Source organism: Montipora foliosa, chromosome 4 (assembly GCF_036669935.1).
Source record: "Montipora foliosa isolate CH-2021 chromosome 4, ASM3666993v2, whole genome shotgun sequence".
NCBI lineage: Eukaryota > Metazoa > Cnidaria > Anthozoa > Scleractinia > Acroporidae > Montipora > Montipora foliosa.
Window position 1 is genome coordinate 2,233,660 of NC_090872.1, and position 24,242 is coordinate 2,257,901.

A 24,242-nucleotide genomic window follows, 5' to 3' on the forward strand; every position below is an offset into this window, starting at 1 on the left:
ATTCATTTTGATGGACTTGAATGTACTTTTTTTAACCTCAATTTCAAAATAATTATTATCAGATTTGATACTGCCATCTGTGTGCTACAGTGAACGGCTAACTTTTTTCTGTAATTTTGCGTAGCCCAACCATTGCATTTTTTACGTAATTCAATTACGTTTAGTTACATCCTCAAACATATCAAGATGTTTTATGCAAAACAGGTTGTTATTGAGTAATCGTTGCATCAAGACTTGTTTTCCTTCTTGGCAGCTTGAAATTGGTCGTAATGATGACATGAAGTTGTCGACACGTCATTTCCTTTTGAAATGGTTTTCCAAATAGTTCTTCGCTGAAAATTATCAGAAGAATGGGCTTAATTGCAAATTCTAATGGCCCCTTGTTGATACAGTCGGCTACTTGACTTAAACCAGCTGCCTACTTCAAATTTTATTGAAACCCCTGGGTCAGGGGAAAGCAAGGGATGGAGACCTCCAGTCCCATTGATCAAGGAATGAAGAATGTTGTTTTGAAGTAATTAACTGATTATATTTTTTTCTTCTTAAGGGTCAACACAATTATTGGACGAACAGCATAAAGGAATGGCCATTGTTCCCAAGCTTGCTTTGGATGTCATGTCTTGTGAAGTGGTTCGACTTCTTCAACTCACAATGTCGTCTGTGGTGCCTCTAAGTTATTGCGTGCCTCGAAGGGTAATGAATGAAGTACTTTCTATTGTACTAAAAGGTTTTGCATTATTTACACATTTTTTTATAATTTAAGACAAAATATTAAATAAGTCAACTCTCGCCTTGCAGACACCCTGCTATTGCGGACAAAATCCATATCCCTGGCGAAAGCCAGAGAGGTCTGACTTGAAATGACTCCCGCTATTACATAATTACGGACACTTTCATGTTACCAAAATGGCAACTTGTTTTATTGTTTTGCTTCTTTATAAAGTGGACATTATGTAAAATAATTACATAAAAATTGGAAAACCGCATTTCTTAACTGTCAGTGCTATTATTCGTTTAAGTGGCACTTTAGCACTTAATGATTAGTTTATTGATTACATTGTGTTTCAGTTTACGTTTATTGTCAATTAAATCACCGCTAATCAAAGTTGGTTGTCCGTGATACTTTTGGCCTTATTCGACCAGTAAAACAACCGCTATCCAGCTCATCGCGACACGTTGTCTGGCCTGTGACTCTGCGCCTTTCAACAGACGCCGTGTGCGGCACTACAGATATAAATATAATTGCATTTTGTGCCTATGCGAGTATTTCTGGTCCTGGTGCCAATGGGTCAATTAACCCTTAAACTCCTGAAGTGAGATGTAATAAATTTGACTCTGTCTAATGTCAAACTGTTTTACTTTTAACAATCTTGAATGCACAAGAACAGAAAATATGTTCACGACAACCGTTATATTGGTCAAACTTGGTTCAGTGCTACATGTGTAAATAATTTATACATTAATTTAACAATAATTATTGTTTGACAGCTACTTTTTACCATTAAAAAAATCTGTGGGATGCAATTTCTGTTTTAGTCTTACAAGGAATTTCATGGAGACCTTTTTCCTGACACGGCGGCCAGAGAAGCTTCCATGACTGCTGAAGAGTGGTTCAATGGCTTTAATACCCCAGTGAGTTCTGGGACCACATCCATGAAATTACAGAATATTTTTCCATCATAAAGTTTTCTGAATACGGAATGAATCATGATGACCTTCATTTACATTTTCAAAAAAATCGTTGAAGTCAGTATGGTGGGCAAAACAGAATTACAACTATGACATTTTTTGCTAAAATATCATTGTTGTTTGTTATTTAATGTGAAAGTTATGCCAAGGAAATTATTGGTGCATTGGTGGCAGGAGTGTCAAACTAGTTTCTCTTTGTTATCTCCATGTTGTGGTTTACACAAGTGAAAAAGGGGCCAAAATTTGTTAGTGTTTACTTTAGTTCTTTTTGAGTGAAAGAAATGTATATTTGAAGTGTGGGATATAGACGAAAAATAGAAGTGAGCCAATTTACTGCATCTTCTCAAAATCCTCTCCAACCAACCAACAAAAAAAATGATAGTGAATAACAGGACTCTTCTTAAGTAAACCCGCTGACCGGGGACTCGTATTCTTGGCTAAACGAGTCGGCCATGTTTTGTGTTTCTTAAGACTCTGCGAACTATCTTAAGGACTTGCTTGTCATTTCTCTCCTTACGGAGTTCTTGTAAGTGTCTTCATTTTACTAGCTAAGTCCACTTGTATTGTATTGTCATTTTTGGAAGAAACAGCCTTCTCGATGAACAAAATTAACTTTAATGCCAACGATGAAGGAACCTTTCTACAATCGAACAGGAACGCAAAAATGACAATACAATACAAGTGGACTAAGCTAGTAAAATGAAGACACTTACAAGAACTCCGTAAGGTGAGAAATGACAAGCAAGTCCTTAAGATAGTTCGCAGAGTCTTAAGAAACACAAAACATGGCCAACTCATTTGGCCAAGAATATGAGTCCCCGGTCAGCGGGTTTACTTAAGAAGAGTCCTGTTATCATGTTGGCTGGCGCGAAACTCTGCAGGATTGAGTGCAGCAATGCATGTATAAGGAGCCCTTGCCCCACATGGTCATGAATAGTGCTGCTGCTTCCTACGGCTCACAGCAATTAAAATTGAGTTCCCTAATGAAGATCGAGATCTGATATGGCTTTCTCTCTTTCATCGCAGAAGCCAATCATCTTTTTTTGCTTCAAGGTTGTCCCAGTGAATAATTATTGTTGTTGACATTGAGGGATTCAAAGAAATTACACAAGTATAAAATGAACACTGCGGTGGCACCATGACTACAATGTTTTCAATAATTAGGAAATTATAAACTTTATATCAAGGCTGTTGCCTAACAGGAGCCCGGTAGCCTGGGGCTCCCAAAGCACAGCAACAACTTTGACTTCATATGTTGGGCTCTTAAGTTCTCAGCGTTTAGCTCTGAGGGCGCCTTTAAAATTTTCTTAGGCAGCAGCCTTGTTATATTCTGACTTTAATAATATTGGTTCAAAATTTGTTAGTTTTTAGCAGTTGTATAAATGATTTGCACTGATCTTTTCTTTTGTAGATGAAGAAAGTTTCTCTAAATCCACTTATTAAGAAACAGGCACAGCAGCGAGCACCTCAAGTAAAGCTGCAGAAAGTCAGTGCTATGGAACCCAAGCCAAACATGGAAGCTGCATCTAAAGCAAGTGCATCTGTAGACAAGGTTCACATTCAGTATTATTGAAAGTATTTTTTATTACAATAACAGTACAGTAAAATAACACATGCTCTGGAAATTCGTTAGTGATATCAGAAGATTTTGTATATGAACAGTCCCCTCTGGAAAGTATTCAAGCGATCAGTGGATATTTTTCTCCCTTACAAAAATTAATACCATTATATAGATTTCACCTGTTGAAGTTCGGCATCTTTGTTTGGAGCACAGAATATTTTACTAACCCTAACCCTATACAAATCAGGCCTTCTAATATTTTGCTAATTTGTTTTTCTTCTCAAAATATTGAGAAATGAATGAAAATGAAAGTAAACTGAAAGGGCTAAATAAAGGTACAGTAAATGGGAGAGCTAATCTTTCAACGGTTAAAATTTGGGACATAAATCAACCTACAAACTAATGACAACAACTACTACTACTACTTCTACTACTACTACTACATATGATTGTTTGTCTCACTTAGATCTACATCCACATTTACATCTCAATAAACTTGCAAAATCCTGAATAAGGGCATTTCGTAAGTGACTACAAAGAAATAATAATAAACACAATGAAAAATAACAGTATATAAATAAATAAAGTAGATATCATGTTATTGTAGAGAGAGAGAGAGAGAAATGGGGGTGTTCTAGAAACAGAGCAATCCCACTTTGTCTTTGGTGTCGTGACAAATCATTCAATGTCCCAAAAAATGAATATTCACAGACTATGCGCAGTCTGATGCTTCGACCGAATCCACAAAAATGTCATTCAACTTAACATTTTAATGATAATATAGGGAAAAATACTTAATTTTTGTCCAGATCAAGATGACTTGCTTTTAAAAAATTGATAGCCTTTGGGCGGCTGTGGTTTCATTGTTTCACGGCAGTTTTCACAGAAAGCTCCACAGGAATCTGGCGGCATCGATTCATGTGAAAATTAATTTTCAACTGAACTAACCAGTAAAAAAGGTTGACCTGTATTAGACCCAGATACCTTTATCAAAATTACATAAAAAAAACCTGCCGTAATCTTTACTTTTCTATTTTTAAACCTAAGAAACATCGGCCGCATTCCCATTTTTCTTGTCTTTCTGAAGTATGGCATGAAAAATTGACGAGTTGCAGGTTTTTTCTTGCACTAGCCAGTTCGATAATGACCAGAGTAGTAGCAGCAATGCTTTGTAGAGAGAGAGAGAGAGAGAGATGAATGAATGAAGATCTTGCTGCATTGTTGATCTCAGATAATCAATTAAATAATTACTTAATTAATTCGGGCAACTAACTTAGAGGGCTGGGCACCCCAGCTGAAATGCTTGGGAGCCCAAAGGGCTCCTTAGAGCACAGCCTTGGTCTATATGCCTGAGCCTTGATTCTCTTGGCACAAGAGTGAAGATTTCTTTTGATGAATCCTAGTGTCTTATTGGCTTTGTTCTTCACATTTATAATGTGCATTACCCATTTAAGGGTTTCAGTGATGGTAATCCATGGGTATGCCTGGCGATCCCCACATTAAGAATGTGGTTTAGCATGGTATATTGATGGGCAGTCATTGTAAGCTAGGTTGTAGATCGTGACACCACTTACTGCTGGTCTTCTTCAGGTGATAAGGTTGACTGGTTATGCACCGCTATTGGTATCACAATGGCCAGCTGTGATAGGTGGACTTGCTCCTTATTGTTCCTTTGAGACACTGTTTCTTCTTTTTACTTTTCCTTTGCTCCTCTACTTCTTTTTACTTAACAGGCTGATTGCCAATCTTCAACCAGTGTATCCACACAATCCCCTGCAAGACCTAAAAAGGCCTTCACAGGTGTCCGCAAGTCTAAGTTCAGACACCTTCATGGTACACCCATGCACAAAAGAAACAATATAGAGAATGTGCGTAACTTGAGCATTTCTTTGCCGGGAGAGAGTGACGGATTTCAAGTCAATCAAGACTTTGCAGCATTTCCTCTGTCTGGACCAGGTGGACAGATTGCGGTTGTGCCAGTAAGTCTTTATAAAATGGTGAGCTCATTTTAAGGTTTCATCTTTGTGTTGACTGCAATAATTACAGTACTTACAAGTAAGGGTGTACTGCCTGTGCTACTGTAACAGTACCACTGCTTCCTTATCAAAGTTGCTGGCAGTACAAAATAATGCTGAATACTTCAACAGTCAACATTGAAAGGGGGAGGGTTAGGGGGGAGTGGGAAAGCCTGCAATTCTATATCTGGCGGGTATTGAAAGCTAAAGAAGGTGTTTTTTTAACGAGGGTCTCACCAATTTTGCAACCTTTTGTAGCATCGTATTCCACAATATTAATAAAATTATTATTGAAGATTCCATGGCGGTCCACACTGGGTATTGAAAGATGGATTTGTTTGCTCATCCAGGGCAGAACGATAAATTAATTATTGTTTTATAATGATAGCAGTAGTTTCTGTATTGAAGTGTTAAAGTTGTGTTGCCATAAATTAAGTTTAAACTTGAATCAAAGTTTGGTTTTGATGAGAAGGGAAAACAGGATTACCTTCAGGAATATGTCTCAGAGCAAAGTGGAGTACCAATAATTGCAAGCCACATATGTTGTCAGGAATAGATTCCTTGCCAAGTGGTGGTGTGCTATCACCACCACCGCGCCACCCCAATTACTCAAGTCAATTAGCTTCTGGGCCAGGTGGTCAAGAGTTGTTGCTCAAATACAACTTAAACATGGATGCTTGCATGTGTGAAGAAGCCATTGAGGTACATGTATACAGGGTCAAATTACCTTTGCCAAAAAGTGTTTCCTTCTCTTTCAACAGCTCACCAAACCTTGTAGACTGCCTGATGCAGGATTGCCAACAATTCAATGTGGGAGCGCTATTATGGACTTCTCTATGGATCCATTCAGTAGGCGGAAAATTGCTATTGGTGAGTGTGAGAGTTTATTTTCCACCAAGGGTGTACAGTTTACTGACATAGTTAGTTCCGAGATTCACTCCAGAATTAATTAATTAAATACCAAATTATTTCTATGGCAAAGCCACCAGAGTGCAATGTTTAGCTAGAGAAGTTGAAATGTGCCGCACCTACCTGTCTGTAGTGCGTTTAACGAATGCAATGATATATGAAATGAATCATATATTGAACTGCAGATATGAAATCACTGGCATCGGGAGGTCTCAAGTTCAAACCCTGTTGAAGTCCTGAATTTTTCAGGCTTCTTGATCTACGCAATTGCTAACATTGCATTCATAACTGCAAGGATCATAGCTTTACTTGATTTGAAGCCTTTTTATAAGGATGAGGGTGGGTTAGTCCATTATAAGAATTCACTCATTGCTTATCATTGAATACTGTTCTGTATTTTGTAGCCTGTGAAAGTGGCTTTGTTAGTGTGTGGGAGATACCAGAGGGGGGTCTAACTGAGAGCATTGATGTTCCATCTGTGGTGTTGAAAGGTAAGTCACAAACAAGCAATGTTTTATTTTTTTATTGTCTCATGTCATCCCATTCAATGTTTTTTTCCACCTGACATGTTTAATTGGTTTTATTTCATTCTATTTCATTGATCTATCAGGTCATCAGGATAAACCAAATATAGTAAAGTATCATCCATCAGCCATTGGGGTGCTGGCATCAGCAGCTTTAGATTTGACAGTTAAAATTTGGGATATAAGCCAAGCTAAAGCCTTGATAACTCTCACAGATCACACAGAGCAGGTTGGGCCACTTTTCAATCTTCATACCATGTTTACTTACGTGTAGCTTTAATTCAGTCAGAATTTAATAAATTTATTGTCTTTATGTCATTAAATTTTATTGTCAAAAGGTATTTAGCATGAGCTGGAAATCTGATGGAACACAACTAGCGTCTGTTTCAAGAGACGGCAAAGTTAGATTATTCGATCCAAGAGCAAAAGAGTCGCCTCTTCAGGTAAAATTGTTTTTGAATTTCTCCCTAAAAGAGACTTTCTCTTAATGATGACAAGAGGTCTTCATTTTACATTAACAAAATAGCAAAAATCATTAAAGTGCTTATCATCTCAACAAACTTTTCCACTTATTTTATTCTCTGAAATTGTCCCAAATAAGTCATGTAGTTTTTAGAACCTTTTTATCGAAAATGCACTTTTTTATTCACTTTGAAAGACCGGAAAACTGGTCAAACTTTGATTGGTAACCAAGCAATGAAGGGGAATGGGTTCGATACCGGATTGACGTCACAAGTTAATTTGCATCGCTGTTTTCAAAAAACTATCTCAATCCAAAGCAGACTATGACATCAACCTGGTATTTAACCCATTTCCCTTCATTGCTTGGTTATTGATCAAAGTACTCTATGACCACTTTTCCTATCTTTCAAAGCCAAAGAAAGTGAATTTTCAATCAAAAGTTTCTAAAAACAACACAACATATTTGGGATGATTTCAGAGAATAAATAAAGTGGAAAAGTTTGTTGTGCTGATAGGCACTTTAAAGACTGGTCATGAGCAGTTTAATATAATATTGTTTTGCTCCTCTTTAATGTGAATGCTACTCAAACTCATGAAATTATTTTAATAATGATTATGAAATCAAGAATATTTTTTTCATAGGACAAAGACTTTGACAAAACAAAAAGAGAGAGGGGTTTTTAGTGCTTAACATCACATTGCTCATGAACATTCCATAATTTTTTTCAACACATTTTTAGACAGGGCCTGGACCTGCAGGAAGCCGTGGTGCTCGTGTTGTTTGGGGTGGTCCAAGTGGCAATTGGTTAATTGTCACTGGATTTGGCAGGTACTTTATCTGTGTAAGATTTTTATTTCTTGACATCCTCTTTTATGGCAGAACACATTACCTCCAAATCCAAACTAACAATAGTGATATTGTATGTTTTTAAAATAAATACAACGACTTTGAGACGAAAACTAAATCCTTTTAAATGCAGTGTGAATCAGAAGCCTAGATTCACTTTTTTTTTGGGCTTCAAATTCAGCGGCACATTATATTTGATTGTAACTTGTAGGAAACGTTTCATACATTCCTTTGACATGTAAAGTAGCACTTGTTTCACTTTTGTAGAATGAGTGAGCGCATCATCAGTGTGTATGACAGCCGTAACTTGTCAGAAATTTTGTCAACTGAGGAAACTCAGGTGTCCCCGTCTACATTAATACCTTTCTACGATGAAGACTCAGCTGTTCTTTTTCTCACTGCTAAGGTTAGTATCAACAGAACACAAAGTTATAAAGAGAACATTGTTCAAAACAATTTTGCAGCACAGATACTGCTTACAGTGCAGAGGCTGTAAACTGCAGGTTTCAGGTTGCAGGTCATTGGTTCACCGTAGCTAAAGCAACCCAAAGCTTTGTTATTGTGAACATTAGGCCTAAACAATATGCTTTAGATAAGGTTAGCATTTTTGTAAAGGTTTGGGTTGTTTTAGTTATGGTAAAACAATGACCTACAACCCTCACCTGCAACCTGTACTTTACACCCTCGTCTTACCATGTACAGTAGTTAGCTCATTCTGCTAAGCTGAGTACACTAGCTGCTGTGTGGCTGAGGTTTTCAGTTCAAAACCCCTGGTGTGATTAAACTTACTGACCACTTTAAGATTGCAGCGCTATTTGTAACTATGAATAAAGAACTTTGTCTCGGAGCCCTGGCTCCTGAACCATGTTTTAAAATAATTATTATTAGAGCAAACTGTCATATGCACTGATACAGTATAGACTAGGTAACTGGTTAAACTAATTTTAAATAGTATGGTTGTTTTAGGGTGAAACAACAGTTTTTGCCTATGAAATCAGTGAAGAGTCACCTTATATATTTGAACTGTCACACTACAGAGTAAAAGAACCCTATCAGGTAAAGTGAAACTATGATCCTCGCAGTTATGAATGCAATTTTAGCAATTGCGTAGAGAAGCCTGAAAAATTCAGGACTTCAACGTGGTTTATGCCAGTGCCCTGGTGATGCCGGTCATTTGTGGGCTCAAATGTTCGTGTGATGAATGAATTAACAAACGGAATATATGATTCATTTCATATACCATTTCATTTCAACCACCCTTCTCAGTCAAAATGTAAAATAATGCAGCTCGAACGACTTCTTAATCTCTTATTACTGCTAGTTTTTAGTGTTATTTTCTTCGTAAAATTCTATCAAAACTGACATCCTTCAAGGGAACATAGTTGAAGTAGCCTAAGAACCGGTAATGTATGAAAATTCTTTTTTAGCCAAATTATGTGTAAAATGACCGTATTTCCAGAGAAAGATGGGTTCAAAGGTATTTCAATTCCTTGATCAGGCTGTAGGTTTCCTGCCGAAGACTGTTTGCAATGTCAAGGAAGTGGAATTTGCCAGAGCTGTCAAACTGAACAAGACTTCCATTGATTTGATCACCTTCCAGGTTCCTCGAGTGAAGGTCAGTGTGCCTACCATGGTAGTTTAATTGGCTCGTCATTAATACTTCTGTCAGACCATTTGTCAGTTTCAAGCATGCAGGGATTGTATTTATTTATGTTTAATTATTATATTTTATTTATTGTTACAAGTATGTCATGCAATGATAGCTATGATAACAGCAAGGATTGTTGTCTGTTGTCTTATTTGTGAGGTATTACCTGCTTCAAATGAAATAATTTCATGATCATTTAGTCTGTAAAATGAAGTTGGTCTGGTTTTAGATAAATAAATGTAATTTTTGATTTCCGCTTCTTAGATCAAATTTCTTTATCTTTATTATCCTTCACGTGTTGTAAAACTAGGTCAGATTTGGTTTTCACCTTTTGGGTGTTGAGTGGATTTTTGAATGAAGGGAGGTTTTATGTTAAATTAAGAGGATAGACTGGAGATTAAGAGGTGCGATTTGTAGTTATAGTAAACATTCATAGTTTTTCTTATTTGGTTATAGACATATGATTATTTTTCACTCAAATTTATGCATGATATTATTAAGGATATATTTCACTATTATAATATTATCATTTGCTACGGTTTACTGTCTATTTTGTAATATTAGTTTGTAATGATAATATAATATTGATTCAATTTTTACATGATTCCGACAAAAAATTAATGAAGAAAAAGAAAGGCCTAGATTTGGAGTCCTGGTAAAGCTCATCTCAAAACATTACAAAAGTGTATATAAGTGCATCACATTAGAAATTAACTCGTTGACCTCAAAACAGATGGAATATTTCCAAGATGACCTTTTTCCTGACACAAGGATGTGGTGGGACCCTGCACTGGCGTGTGATGAGTGGTTTGCTGGGAAAAATGGACAACAGAGGAGGCTGTCTCTCAGACCAGAAGACATGAAGCCATGTACGTCTAGTCACTTTGAGTGACGTAATTTGCAATAATTTGAAAGGGTCGATATGAGTACAAGATATTTACTTGTTAAGGTACATCAGAGCTTAGAATGGCACTTATTAAAATACACTGTGCAGGGAAAGTCATACACAAGTACCTGAATTTTTGTTTCACTTTACCTGAATGCAGGCTATTGATATTGTGGAAGGAAGAAAGAGTCAATGGATCATGTTATAACATACATCACAGACTTGGCATTACCTAAAGTAGCTATAGACTAGACAATCCTAGACTATGCAATCACTCTGAACTTACAGATTATTCACTGAGGGACTCTGTGAACAAACTTGCTGTTCCAATGCCATGCACCAATTGCTTGAATAAACAGTTTTTGCTACAGCGTTTCAGAGTCACTGAATGATTTTTGTAGACAGCTCAACTCATACCATTCTTAGACACACGGCATTCATGTAAAGCAGTTTTTATGTTTTAGTTTCTTTTTATTACTTTTAGAATATTAGATTTAGTTAGGATATGGTGTATTGAGGTCTTACAAAGTTAACATACATACATACATACATATATACATGCAATGGTTACTTACGGTGATTCCAGTGAACTAATGAAGAACAAATGACTGGCAACCTTGCTCCTCTGGTTCCCTTCCTGCGCCTAAAAGATGTTTCTTTTAGTAGGTTCCCAGTGCGTGAAGCCTAAGTGTTCACTTTATTTTAAGTCCACACAGAGTAGTCTATTAACATATCAAGCCGTTATGTGATGTTAACACCGTGAGGCTAACTAGCTAATGCTGTCATATTCCTTTGCTAAATTCAGTGAGTGAAGCACCCAAGACTGAGCCTATTCCTAGGAAGTATGACAGCAGACAGGAGTTGGTTGAGGCCAAGACAACTGATCAACAGAAAGAAGAGGTAGGTAAAGATGTGATGAAATTTTACTCCTAATTTCTGCTTTTTCACTGAATAAGTTCATTTTACTGAAAAAACTGAAACAACACTGAAATGGTTGTCTTCATCTTTGAAAGACTGTAGAATTAGCTGTTATCTAGCACATCCTTTTATGTGCAAACTGATACCTTATAGATAATAGCTGGAGTCCAATCAATTTTTATTGTTTTCTTTTTTTCCTTTTTTTCAGCTATTGAACTCCATGGTAGAAAAATTAAGAAGTTATGATGAAGAACCTCTTCCACAGGATTTGCAAGAAGGCGTTGATGATGATGAATGGGTTAGCAAGAATCATACTTCCTATCTTCCTAACACTAAAAAGTGGACAGTGTCTTTTTTGCTTGCTATCCAGTAATTGAATGTGAATTATGCTGGTGCGAAAAAAAACTATATTAACCACTTACTAACCGAGTGCGAAGACCGCACTGGGGAATATTGGCCCAAGGTCATGGCAGTACAGACCGAGTGCATTGAGGTCCGTACAAAAACTACCAAGGGTCAGTGTTCCCCAGTTCAGTCCAGAGCAAGGGAGCTTAGTTGTTTGCTTTATGGCAATGTTTCTTTGAGTGATCGGACACTTCTACGCTTGGTGAATGCTCATAATCTTTGTCTACCATCAGCAACGGTAACCATTTACTTGTAAAACTGAATTCCACTTGCTACAACTAAGTACTGGTGTGATGAGAAACTTAAATTCTGCTTTCTAAAACTTCTTTTTCTTCATTGAACTTGAATTTCCTGGAAGAGAGAAAAAGTATGGAAATGGACCGTTTCCATGGTAATGGTCTGTACTGTAAAATCCCAACCGAAAACCAGCCAATCAGAGTGCTCCATTTAGCTTGAGAATAATTGCTTGCCATATTATAACAAAATGAAGTTCTGTTAATTTATGTTGAGTTAATGCCAAGGTTTTTGTAAGCATACAATGGTACATGTGAAGATTAATAACTTTTTACTAACCAAGCGCGAGGCCGTACTGGGGAATATTGGCCCGAAGTCATGGCAGTACGACTGTACAAAAACGACCGAGGGCCAATATTCCCCAGTACAGCTCGAGCTAGCTCAGTTAGTAAGTAGTTTATTATATGGCTTTTTAATATTACCTTTTGCTTTGTTTTTGCAAGCCCGTAATCGGCCCGTGGGTTGCGGGAGAATAATGCCCTACAATTCAGTCACAATTAGCCAATCAGAGCACGCGTTATATCGGCTACAAACACAAGGCATATAATAATAAGGATTAATGTGTCCCAGTTTATCAAGTTTCATGGTTCTCATACATACATCAAAATTTGAACCAATTTAACAATGGAGGTGAAGAACTGATTTAGAAAGGAAACGAAGGACTGAACGGTCAGTGGGAACCTAATCAAACAAATACCTCCTTTATCGTATTTTATTGTGCTTTGATCTTATTTTTTTGGTGTTTCCATTTTGTTTCTGTCAATGTTGATTTGATCAATTTGTAGTTTCCGTTTCTGCTGAGCTGCTTAAGGTTTCTTTGTGCCTAAATAAGAGTTTTGCATTACTTTATTTCCAAATACTTAGAGTCGACAACAGGTGTCTTTTTTTGCTGTTTATTATTTCCTTTCTTTCCAGCTGCAAGTTTGCATTATTGTACAGTTGTTTATTGTTCCATTGTAATATAGCCCATCAATTGTTTATTAATTTTCCAAGTTTTTACCGTCAGTGGTGTAAACAAGTTGCTTGCCCTTAGTGACTGTCTGGTGAATTGAATTTTACACTACTCAGGTTGAAACTGGTATACTCTGATGTGTAATATTAATACCATGTGTCCATTATACTGGCAATGCAACAATGAGAAATTTTATTGTACAGTGTGTGCATTTGAACCAATTGACATTGCAGAGTGACTCGTCACACTTTCAAAGGCATTCAGCAGCACAACTTCACAACTTCAGTGCATTCAGTGCAACTCCGAGAATTTTTCCAATGTTGGCCAACTTAAGTGACTGTATAGCAATTTTCTTCAAGGTCCCTGTCCTTGGTGCAGGTGACCCGAAAACACTGACCCCGGGTCCACGGACTACCCCTACAGACCCCCTCTACAGACCACCTGAAAACAACATAGAAATAAAAAGAAATAAAATAAAAGAAATAACCCGGTAACAACTAAAGACTTGACTTACCGCTTGCCTGGATACCAAATCGTGTCAGGGAAATCTCAACTGTTATGCTCTGCAGATTATACTCCACAAATCAGACTCAGGTGAAAGGTATATAAATCGCATATTGACAATTCCTTTGCTGTGGACCGGAGTGCTTCAAAAACATAACTAAGTTCAATTTCCATCATTTTGTTCAGAAAAGCGAGATCGTAAACCTGTGGGAGATTGATCCAAACAAAATGGCCGACAGAAAGAAAGAAAAGACAACACCTAGTCATTGTCAGTCTCTTTTGAAGCACTCCGGTCCACAGTGAAAGACGAGACAATACATGTGATTAATATACCTTGCACCCGAGCCAGAGTCTGGTAAATCTGCAGAGCATAACAGTTGAGATTTCCCCGACACAAGTGTTCTATCCAGACAAGCGGTAAGTCAAATATTTAGTTATTTCTTTTCTTTTATTTATTTTTATTTGTATGCTGTTTTGGGGTGGTTCATAGAGGGGGTCTGTAGGGTAGTCTGTGGACCTGGTCCGCAGGGGGTCCCCGGTCAGTGGTTTTGGGTCACCCCCTCAGTGCACTGTGGTATCACGCAGCTTGATGTGAATGCAGCAACAATGCAGTCCTTCTTAAAAATACATTCATTATTTGATTCTGTGGCTCTTTGATAAATATACATGGATAAATTAATAACCAGCCCTTAAAAGTTTGTGAATGCCTTCAAGAACCATGATACCTACAAGATTGTAGGAAAAAATTGATGCAGCTTTGCTTGAGATCCAGAGTTATTTCTAGGTGGCAAAGAGGGTAAGGGAAAGTGAAAAGATTGGTTTTCTCTCAAAATTCACTTGCAACATTCACTTCATAGCACCTTCTTTGTTAAATTTATTATTAGGCCAGGTAACTTTGCAAAATGTGTGAAACTACTTCATACACCTTATTGCAAAATGGCCACCATTTTGGTGTTCTTTTGTTTTTTATCCTGAGTGTAAAAACCTGTGAAATTGAGTACAGTTGATGTAAAACAAAGAAAACCAAAGAGAGCAAAGCTTACAATAACCTAACCTTAACACAAGCTACTGGAAGAAAGAAAAACTTTCATAAATTTTTACAGGAAGGATAACACTTTTAGTAGGTAAAATGTTACAAAGAGGAGACAAAACATATCCATGTATCTGATTACCCTTTTCTCTCTTTCAGGACGACTGATGCAGAAGGATGGGAGTATTTTTCACAGACTCAGAAAATCACATTTGTAGCCAAATAAATACATTTTTAATAGATACTCTTGAATATACATGTACTACGTAGGAATTAAATGACATTGGTTTGAAATTACACCTTTCAAAGAAAGTTTTTATTTATCAACACAGGTTTGTTAAATGAACAAATTTTAGAATTAATTGATTTCCTTTGTTGAGGCCTGAGGCAAAAGTTTCTTAAAGAGTTTTTGGTGAATTTAAATTAGCAATCAAACTGTTTTTAAAATTCAGAATTATAACTGTTGTAATTCCACAGTTTCTGTTGTTCAGGTGATCACGAATTAGAGATATTTGTTGGCATAGCTTTGCCAATAATTTCAGTACAGTGCATCATTAAGTGTTGCTTTCATGGACACTATTTTAAAATTAAAAAAAAGGATTTTGCTTCTATTTGTTGTGTGCACTTGTTGTGTTTGTAGTTGGTGGATCCATTTCTTGCCTGAAAATTATTGGACTATGTCATTCAGTCAATCAGTTTTTGATTGTTAAAACAGTAAAGAAAATGTTAACCTGTGAGCATAGTCTCCTTCAATCTTCCTAGATAAGTTGGGAAGAGGAAGAAAACTCTGCCAGCCACCTTGACATTCTTTGATTTGCTGCTCATCCAAAGAAATGGATGAGTCTGTCCAGTTTTGACTTGCCAAACCTTTTTTTTTTTAATTCTTGCACATGATCAATCGCCACGCATTGTTGAAATTTACAACAGTGTAGCAATTTTTAACTGTCTTAATTCCCACAATTATTTCCTCCATGTGTCGATTACAGAAACTAGTCTCCCAGAAACAACCTACTGTATACATTTTTCAGGAAAAATTGAAAACTATCAACTATCTTGGGTTTCCAAGGAAATGATTCCTTGGTTGTCGTGTGTTTGCCAGAGTTGTTCGAAAATATCCCAACTGTTTGTTGTTTGTTTTGTGGTTACTGGTCACGCATGACTGACCCCAAATACATTTGAATTTTTAACGCATGATCAACACGAAATGTTTTTCTCAATAGCCCCGTTTTGGTCTCTTTTACATCAGGGTGAAATTTAACGAGATGTAGGGTAACCCTTCTTAATATAAAAATGCTGAGATTCAAAAACAATTTTTCAGGTTTCCATAGAGTTAACAAGTGGGAACATTCAACTCACTTTAGTATTATTTTTGACCTCACACTGAATGGTTTGCTTATGTAATGACTTCCTTTGTGTACAGAAGTAAGGCCCTGTTTACAAGGAGGGAGGGTTACCCTAGCACTTACACATTTCTTCTTTTTTTGAGGAATGTGTTTCCAAGGCAGATAGGGTTACCCTACCTTGGCTATCTTTGTCCCTTCTACTAGGGTAACCCCTAACAGGGCCTGTTAAAACAATAATTTGATCAAAATAAAATGCTGTTGCTACATTCACAGTACAGGTGGTGTCAAGCTTGATAAGTCAACCAAACAAATCTGGAAACAAAATATGATTGATTTGCTTTACAACTGTTTTCTACTAGTAAACTTCATTTTACCAGACTGAGTATTAAGCAGATGATATTAAAAGTGACAAATGGAAGACAATTTCACAATAAAAATCTTGGTTGTGTGTACTGGACAATGTTGGTTTACCTTCATAAAACAAGGAATGACTGAACCAAAAAATCTGTGTCTTAATTAAACCAAGCATTACAATGTACTATTGAAATTAAAGTGCATGTCCACTAGAACACTGACATTTCTTAGATCTTCAATTTGGCTAATATTTTGGTATTGTACCTGGCTTTCATAAAGACCCAAATTTCTGATCAAGTGAAAAGGTTGTTTTAATGTTGTTTCATTTTTTATTAACAAGGGTAATCCCACTTAAAGTCATTTGTTCCAACTCTGTCCCTTGGAATCAGTCTAAGTTCTGAACCATGCTTTAAGAACACATTTCCTACAAAGTAAATAGACAAAACAATGCTGTTTAACATTTACGTGGTAAACACTACAATGCCTTAAGTAGGATGCAGGGGCAGATCCAGGATTTTTCTTAGGATGGGGTGCACCACTAAGGAATGGCGTAGCTGACTGGAGACCTTTTTTTTTTGCAGAATACAGGTTGTATTAGAAAGCTGCAGGTCATCTCGGAGGAAGGGTGGGTGTGCACCCTCTGCTCCCTCCCCCTAGATCTGCCCCTGGCATGGTGTTTTCAAAGCAAAGCGAAGGTTTAACAGACACATGAATTTATTTACATAACAAAGTTTACAGGGATTTACCAGAACTGTTTTTTTTTTACATGTGAACATAGAGCAGTTAAAGAAACAAGGGGTACAGTTTTTCTTCATTATAGACCATATTCAGAAATGGTGCCTAAGTAATTATTCTTGTGTCTTTATATAATGCTAATCATCATCACTAACCTCGTTAGCATGAACAAATTCAAAAGAATTATTGCTTCAAAGTGAGGCTAGTGAGGACACAGGCAGCCCAGCCTCGGATGATAAAAAATTGTAAGGATTTGTATGGGAATCTTGACAACCAACTGAAAAAGATATTTATGTGCAAAAGTTTTCGATAAAAAAGCCGCACTCTATTGTTGTGGTGATTTTCTCGCTTTTTGTGTGGTTATTTGCCTGACTGAATGCGATTTAAGCGACTTCTCAAATTCCTGGGTTGTCACTCCTACCTAAATAAAGGAAAGGCTGGAATGTAATTTCTAGCTTACCTCACATCTCGCCAATAAAATCACCCTTCTGCGGCATCCATCACGCTCAAACTCCAGTGATGGCCACTTGGATAAATTTACTTCTCTTTGACCAAGTTTCAAGGTTCAGTGAAAATCCATTGCAGGTAACAGTGAAAAATATTCAAAATCCTTCCAGGTTTGCTTACAACGAATTTGGACACCGTTGGTCAACTGTTCACTTGAGCCTTGATATGGTTGGAGCAAATAAGTGACCAGCCGGTTGACCAGCCGTGTCCAAATTTGTTGTAAGCGAGCCTAGAAGGATTTTGAATATTTTTCGCCGTTTCTCAGCAATGAATGACACTTGCTGGAACTTGGTCAAAGAGAAGTAAATTTATTCATGTGGCCATCACCAGAGTTTGAGCGTGACTGATGCCAGAGAAGTGTGATTTTATCGGCGAGATGTTAGGCAAGCCAGCAATTACATTCCAGCCTTTCCTTTATTTTAGATAGGAGTTACAATCCGGGAATTTGAGAAGTCGCTTAAATTGCATTCAATCAGGCAAATAACCACACAAAAAGTGAGAAAGTCACCTCGACAATAAAGTACGGCTTTTTTATTGAGATTCACATACAAATCCTTATAATTCTTTACCCTCAAAGAGTCTGGGCTGCATTTGGTGAGGATGATTAGCACAAAGGCCACCATTTATGAATACAGTCTTTTAACAGGTACTTTCCTAGCATTGGTCTTGTGGCTAAGGTGATGAATTAGTTTGGGAATAAGGAACTGGAAAAGTACCCACAACTTCCTTTTCCAAGTAGACTGATCATTAAACTAGGGGGATAGGCAAGTTATTAAAATACTAACTTACCTGCACTTTGAGATGGATTTATCCCTATGCCATCTGAAACAGAAATAATAAAATAAACGGAAACATTGATTCAAAGAGCTACAACTACTGGTAATTGAACTAATTTATTATTCTAATCTCTGTAATTGTATGAGAATGCCACTTGTCAAAGTGATAAGGTGACAATATGCAAAAGTTTAAAAATCTATAAAAACAAAGAAAGATCTTAATCTGCTACAAACTCATATTTGTATGTATATACTTTATAATTAGTATGGATGTAACTACACTGTAACATCCTTCCTGCCTTCAAATGTGGTAACTCTGTTCTCAAGCTACAGACCTACTTCTATTCTTCCATGCCTTTCTTAGGTCTTTGGTAAACTCTTGAAGGGGATATAGTTTTTGAGCCCCCCCCCCCCCCCCCCCCCCCCCCATTGACGGGTGACTCTTAATAGGTTTTACTCTGTCGGTGTAGGTCTTCACATCTAAGGAAGAAAACCATAAGCTCCCCTCTTCCCCTTGGTTATCTAAAAACACATCTAAGAAGGGGAGCTTATGGTTTTCTTCCTTAGATGTGCTTTTAGATAACCATATTAATCAGGGCATTATTACCTCAGTTTTCCACAAGAAGACCTACACCGGTCTTCTCACTAATTATTACAGCTTTGTACCTTTTAGTTACAAATTAGGACTGGTACGCACTCTGGTTGACTGAGTATTTAAAATTAATAATACTTGGACTGGTTTTCACTTGGACATAAGCAACCTTACCAAAACATTAAGGAAGAATTTGTTTCCTTCTAGCGTTATCGAGAATGTTGTTAGAAAATTTCTCAACAATTACTTTACCTCCGATTCCTCTCAGAGTGTTGCTCGGAAGGACAATTGTTTGTATTTTAAATTACCGTACATCGGTCCCTTTTCCATCATAACACAACGCAGAATTAAGAAATTAGTCAACACATTTTGCAGCGACCTGGAAATTAAGTTGGTGTTCACCCCGTTTAAAATCAGGAGTTGGTTTGGGGCGAAGGATCCTATCCCTGCAGGTTTATGATCGCGAGTCATTTACAAGTTTTCATGTGCAGGCTGTAATGCCTGTTATATTGGTGAAACCAATAGACACTTCGCCACTTGCATCCGTGAACATCTTGCCTCCAACAAACATTCCCACATCTTTAAGCACTTGAGAGGTTTTGAAAATTGTTGCTCCCAATGTTCAGAAGACTGTTTTAAAATCCTTGACTCTGCTTCCACACGTTTCCAATTGAAAATTAAACAAGCCATGCATATCCTTTGGGAGGAGCCATCTTTAAATTCCCAAGTCAAACATCTTAATTTATCCCTTTCATACTAATTAGTTTCTTTTCTTAGCTTAAATAGTCTGGTTTTTTCTGTTTTGTTTCGTGGTTGTTCTGTTCTCGCCTTCATCCTTAATTATTCATGTTATATCTCACTTTGTTACACTATTTATTGCTCAACTTTAGTTTATTTCTCATTGTACAACTGATGATGGATGACGTTTCATCCGAAACATGTCTTGGTTAAAGATGAATTTCAAAAACATCGTTCATCAAAGCAATATCTTTTTTCGGTATCATTATTATTATTATTATTATTATTATTATTATTATTATTATTATTATCATCAGTATTCGACCTTAACTTTTTTAATCACTGGTCCTGGGACTTGTTGAGCTGAAAATTTACTAGTCCTGAGTAAATTTGTGGTAGTCCTTCCTGACCGCAACATAATGCGTATTAAATTTGAAATATTTAGTTTTACAGCCAATTTCTTTGACGAGACTTCAAAATAGTATACCCAAAAGAAATAAGTCATTGAAGAGTGATTGATAATGACCAGGCTATCCCACAATTCAAGAGTTAGTTTTCTGTGTCATCTCTGCCTTCTTTCTGGCGTTTGTTTGGATACTCGCTTCCACTTGCACAAGAAAAATAGGCTTCCAATCCCTCCACGATAACAAACACATGGATCAACACGACAGCATGGAATGGCGGCAATATGGTAGCCTTATTAGTGCCTAGTCTCAGACCTCATCTCAGTCGACCTTGCCTTGGTCTATCATTTCTCACGATTGTTGTAATCGGAACATTGCAAGGACGAGTTGAACATGATTTCCAACACAAAGTGTTTTTTTTTTGTTACTAGTCCTGTGACTTGTGGCCCTCTTTCTACTAGTCAAGAAGCATTTTGTACTAGTCCAGGACTAGCGGACTACTGCTAAGCTCGAGCACTGATTATTATTATTAGTAGTATTTTTATTAATAATATTGAGAATTGTTGCAAAAATAAACTGAACTGAACTGTTACGACTTTCTATTAACTAATGAAATGATATATGAAAGGAATCATATATTGAACTGCAGATATCATATCATGTGAAGCATTCATAACTGCAAGGATCACAGCTTAACTTGAAGTCTTTTTATTAGAAACTAAGAAAAAAAAACTTATATTATTATGCTTTTTAAGTATCTTAACAACCTTTACATCCACTATAAAACTATGCTCCCTTTAAGGCCTGAGGAGCTCCCCATTGATGAGTAAAATCATCTGGCATTAGACACAGTAAAATCAATAAGTGGCAACTACAAGTTCAAGGGTTAAATGTCAAATAACCAGTTTGCATTTAAGAGTCTCAAAATTCTGACAACTTGTTTACCAGCGTTGTGTGATTATTAAACCTGTAAAGACTTGTACTTTGCATGGACTATGAACTATTTATTAAAAACTAGCTTATTGGATAATGTAATTTTAGTGTTTTGATTGGCTTAGCCATCTTGGTATATGAGCTATTATACCATGCTCTACAAATATCAGTAACTGCATGCATCAGTTTTCTTGTATTTACAAAATAAAGTAGGGAAGATTTATCCATACTGTAATTTGTGAGTGTTTTTAAGAAAACAACATTATTATTCCACTTGTGCTTGTTGGATATAAGATGATTATAGTTAACTTGGGTGCTACACGCCTCGTTGGCCATCTATCATCTCATATCTAATGCACTCTTGTGGAATAACAATTGTTAAATATTTGTATGGTGTATGCTTTGTAAGTATTATTTATTTACCTTCTTTTTATCAATGTTCATTTAGAAATATTATTGTAATTTAGTGAGTAATTTAATTATGTAGTATAGTTTGTACAAGTGATTTTCGTATGTAAAATAATTTTATGTTTATCTGCTGACCATATATGACCATTTATAGCAGTTTATAGTTAAGACCATTCGTATGCTGGAAAATGAATAAAATAGAATAAGTATAGGAAATTGTATAAACACGAATGCATTTCGTGATTTATGGCCTCAAGGGATGTTTTAAAAGTTCTCAAAACGCATGAGCTGTAGGCTCAAAACATTACGTGACAATAAATCACAATGCAGAAGCAAGTGTATACGATTTTTTTCTCTATTATATACTAAACAAAATCAATCCATTGCTGTGTTTCCATAGCAACTTCCATATTGCACTCTATAACCTATTTATTCATCAGTCGGAAACACGATGTTCTGTTGAGTATATAATGAGGAGTTTCAGTGTGAAAGTGAGTGCTGGCGTAGAAACTGGGAGCAGTGACTGGTATTTTTTTTAAAACAGCTGCAAATTTTTGAAGCAAGAAGGTACCGGAAATGTGCATGGTTATAGACATGATAACACCACAATCGACTGCGCATGCTTCCAATCTTACATTCCACAAATTTTGATTTTTTTTGCTAATATGAAGAATAGGCTGCTGCCTCGCTAAGGCTCGCCAGCAATAAATAAGTAGGTAAATAAAATAAAATTAGATCTCCATGTGAATGCAAATGTCAAAGCTTACCATTTGTGATTATTGCACTGGTAGCGGGGGGCACCTTAAACTGCAAACAAAAAGAAAAATGACGTACATATTACAAAATTAGTCAACACTAATTGGCCGCATATGTACATCAATTGACAAAATGACAGAATGTGAACAATCGATGCCAATCGATTTCCTGTCAGTTAATTGACATTGATAGGCATTGGCAAATCAATGATCAATCGATAATCACACAAAAGTGGTCACGAATCATGGATTGCCATCAATTTGCAATTCTGACTCTCTCACTGACTCTTCTCACTGAAAGCAAGAGCCTTCCTTAACACCACCAAGTATGAATCACCATTACGAGAAAATGTAAAACTTTGTTGCAGTTTTTATGAATAAGAATCAGCAAAGCAAGAGGTGCATTTACATCATTGAAAAGTATATCAGACAGCAGTAGCATTAGTCTTAAAACAAAGGTTCGTATCTTCAAAAGCAATGTCCTGGGTGTGCTACTCTATGGGCAGAATCTTGGAAAGTAATTAAGAGCGTATGTCAGAAGCTGTAAGTCTTTCAAAATAAGTGTGTTAGAAGGATATTGGGGATCTACTGGCCAAATAAGATCTCAAACTATCAACTACGAAAGAAGACCTGTGTACGATCTGTTTCCCTTGAGGTAAAACAACGCAGGTGGAGATGGATTGGGCATATTTGTAGAATGCCCTTGATAGCCATCCAGCTGGTGGCTATACGTTGGACTCCAGATGGAAAAAGAAAGCGAGGAAGACCAAAGGAGACATGGAGACGATCAGTTGAAAGGGAGATGAAGGGGAAAGGGTGGAGCTGGGGAGAGGTAAAACTAGCCAAGGACAAGCAACAATGGCATTCACCCGGGGCATTCACTGGTAACGGCCTTATGTGCGGACATGAACGAAGAGGATTAAGTAAGTAAGTTTCAGACAATGTATATTTAGTAATCTTGTTTGGACAATAAAACGAATAAAAATTGATGGCAAATCCATGAGAATCGATGTCAGTTAAGTGATCGATAGGTATCGATAATCGATAAAAATTGATGAAAATCGATAATCACAATTTTTTTTTTGCATCGATTGGTTATCGATTATAAATATCAATCGATTAATTGGCATCGATTGATCTATTGTTCACGTCCTGAAAAATAGAATGATGGTAGATGTTGTGCTGTTGTTGATCTTGCTTCAAACTCACTTCTTCGGCAGCAAATTTTAAAACAGCTGTAAACGGTGTTCCCTCTGGCACGCTAAGGCTGATAAAAGTACAAACAAGGACGATTGTGTCAGACAATAAACAGGATTTTGACTGAACATCGTCACCGGTAAAACACAAATATACGTACACTTTAAATGGCAACTTCGGGTCCGAAGTTAGAGTGATTTTGAAGGTTACTTTCGACCTACAAGAAAAATAAAACCCACCAGATTTTTTAAGTTGTCACAAGGGGAATAAGAACAAGAGTTAATTTCTGCAAAAAGAAAGCTTGATCATGCCGATCGTTTCCACTTACATTTGTTACCGCTTTGTCCTCGATCAAAGAAAAGGAGAAAAGAATCAGGCAAAATTTCGCAGGTGTTCAAGGAGGGGGCCTAGGCACGATTGATCAGAGCTTCTCGTTTCCAGACCCTATCCTTTCTTTTTGCACGAGGGTGACGTCATTTCCGTTTCGAGGATACTTCAGTAAAAAAAAGTAACATTTTTTTCAAATGGCATACGGAACCAAGACCACGAAAATTTATGAATTGGAGGGTAAAATCTTGAAAAGTCTTTCACCTACTTACTTGGAAGACCATAGGGAGCCCACACAAACAGTGTGTCTGTTTGTATGTTCGAAATATGAAATGTATGGGAAATATTGAAGAGTCCTAATATAGTAAACTTACATCGAGAAATGACTACGTTAAAGCTCAAAATAACCTCAGTTGTTGTGTATTGTCATTTCTGCGGCTGAAAATGGTGAATTTGAGCGATTTGGTGGGTTTTCCGTTGACTGTTACTACACGTCCTTAGAAGCAGTCTCCTTCTAAGGACGTGTAGT

General features: G+C 36.8%; 2 protein-coding genes across 3 annotated transcripts in view; one reads left to right on the forward strand and one right to left on the reverse strand.

Annotated features, from left to right (window-relative positions):
- The window catches only part of LOC137999521 (coronin-7-like), a 49,215-nt gene extending 33,960 nt beyond the window's left edge, over positions 1-15,255 (forward strand). The window contains exons 14-29 of one of the 2 annotated variants that reach the window (XM_068845303.1): positions 548-693; positions 1,537-1,632; positions 3,101-3,241; positions 4,984-5,229; positions 6,027-6,135; positions 6,579-6,665; positions 6,785-6,927; positions 7,037-7,141; positions 7,901-7,989; positions 8,275-8,413; positions 8,974-9,063; positions 9,506-9,622; positions 10,389-10,524; positions 11,347-11,441; positions 11,668-11,757; positions 14,804-15,255. In XM_068845303.1, the coding sequence (XP_068701404.1) occupies positions 548-693; positions 1,537-1,632; positions 3,101-3,241; positions 4,984-5,229; positions 6,027-6,135; positions 6,579-6,665; positions 6,785-6,927; positions 7,037-7,141; positions 7,901-7,989; positions 8,275-8,413; positions 8,974-9,063; positions 9,506-9,622; positions 10,389-10,524; positions 11,347-11,441; positions 11,668-11,757; positions 14,804-14,812 (1,838 nt within the window). In that variant the 3' untranslated portion in view covers positions 14,813-15,255. The remainder of the gene's footprint in view (positions 1-547; positions 694-1,536; positions 1,633-3,100; positions 3,242-4,983; positions 5,230-6,026; positions 6,136-6,578; positions 6,666-6,784; positions 6,928-7,036; positions 7,142-7,900; positions 7,990-8,274; positions 8,414-8,973; positions 9,064-9,505; positions 9,623-10,388; positions 10,525-11,346; positions 11,442-11,667; positions 11,758-14,803) is intronic. The other variant, XM_068845304.1, reaches the window with a different exon arrangement.
- A 1,379-nt stretch (positions 15,256-16,634) lies between these two features.
- Positions 16,635-23,795, reverse strand: LOC137999522 (ubiquitin-fold modifier 1). The gene is made up of 6 exons (XM_068845305.1): positions 23,715-23,795; positions 23,547-23,603; positions 23,399-23,456; positions 22,202-22,241; positions 18,373-18,405; positions 16,635-16,765 (listed from the first exon to the last, which is right to left on the reverse strand). Coding segments are annotated over exons 1-6 (282 nt in total). The 5' UTR covers positions 23,717-23,795; the 3' UTR covers positions 16,635-16,673.
- Between the last annotated feature and the right edge of the window lie 447 nt (positions 23,796-24,242).

Excerpts from the sequence above, each read along its gene's own strand:
- LOC137999522 (XM_068845305.1), bottom strand. Across the intron at positions 18,406-22,201 it reads CAGTGCAATAATCACAAATG|ATGGCATAGGGATAAATCCA; the intron begins GTAAGCTTTGAC and ends TTTCTGTTTCAG. Across the intron at positions 16,766-18,372 it reads AAATCCATCTCAAAGTGCAG|GAAATGTGTTCTTAAAGCAT; the intron begins GTAAGTTAGTAT and ends TTTACTTTGTAG.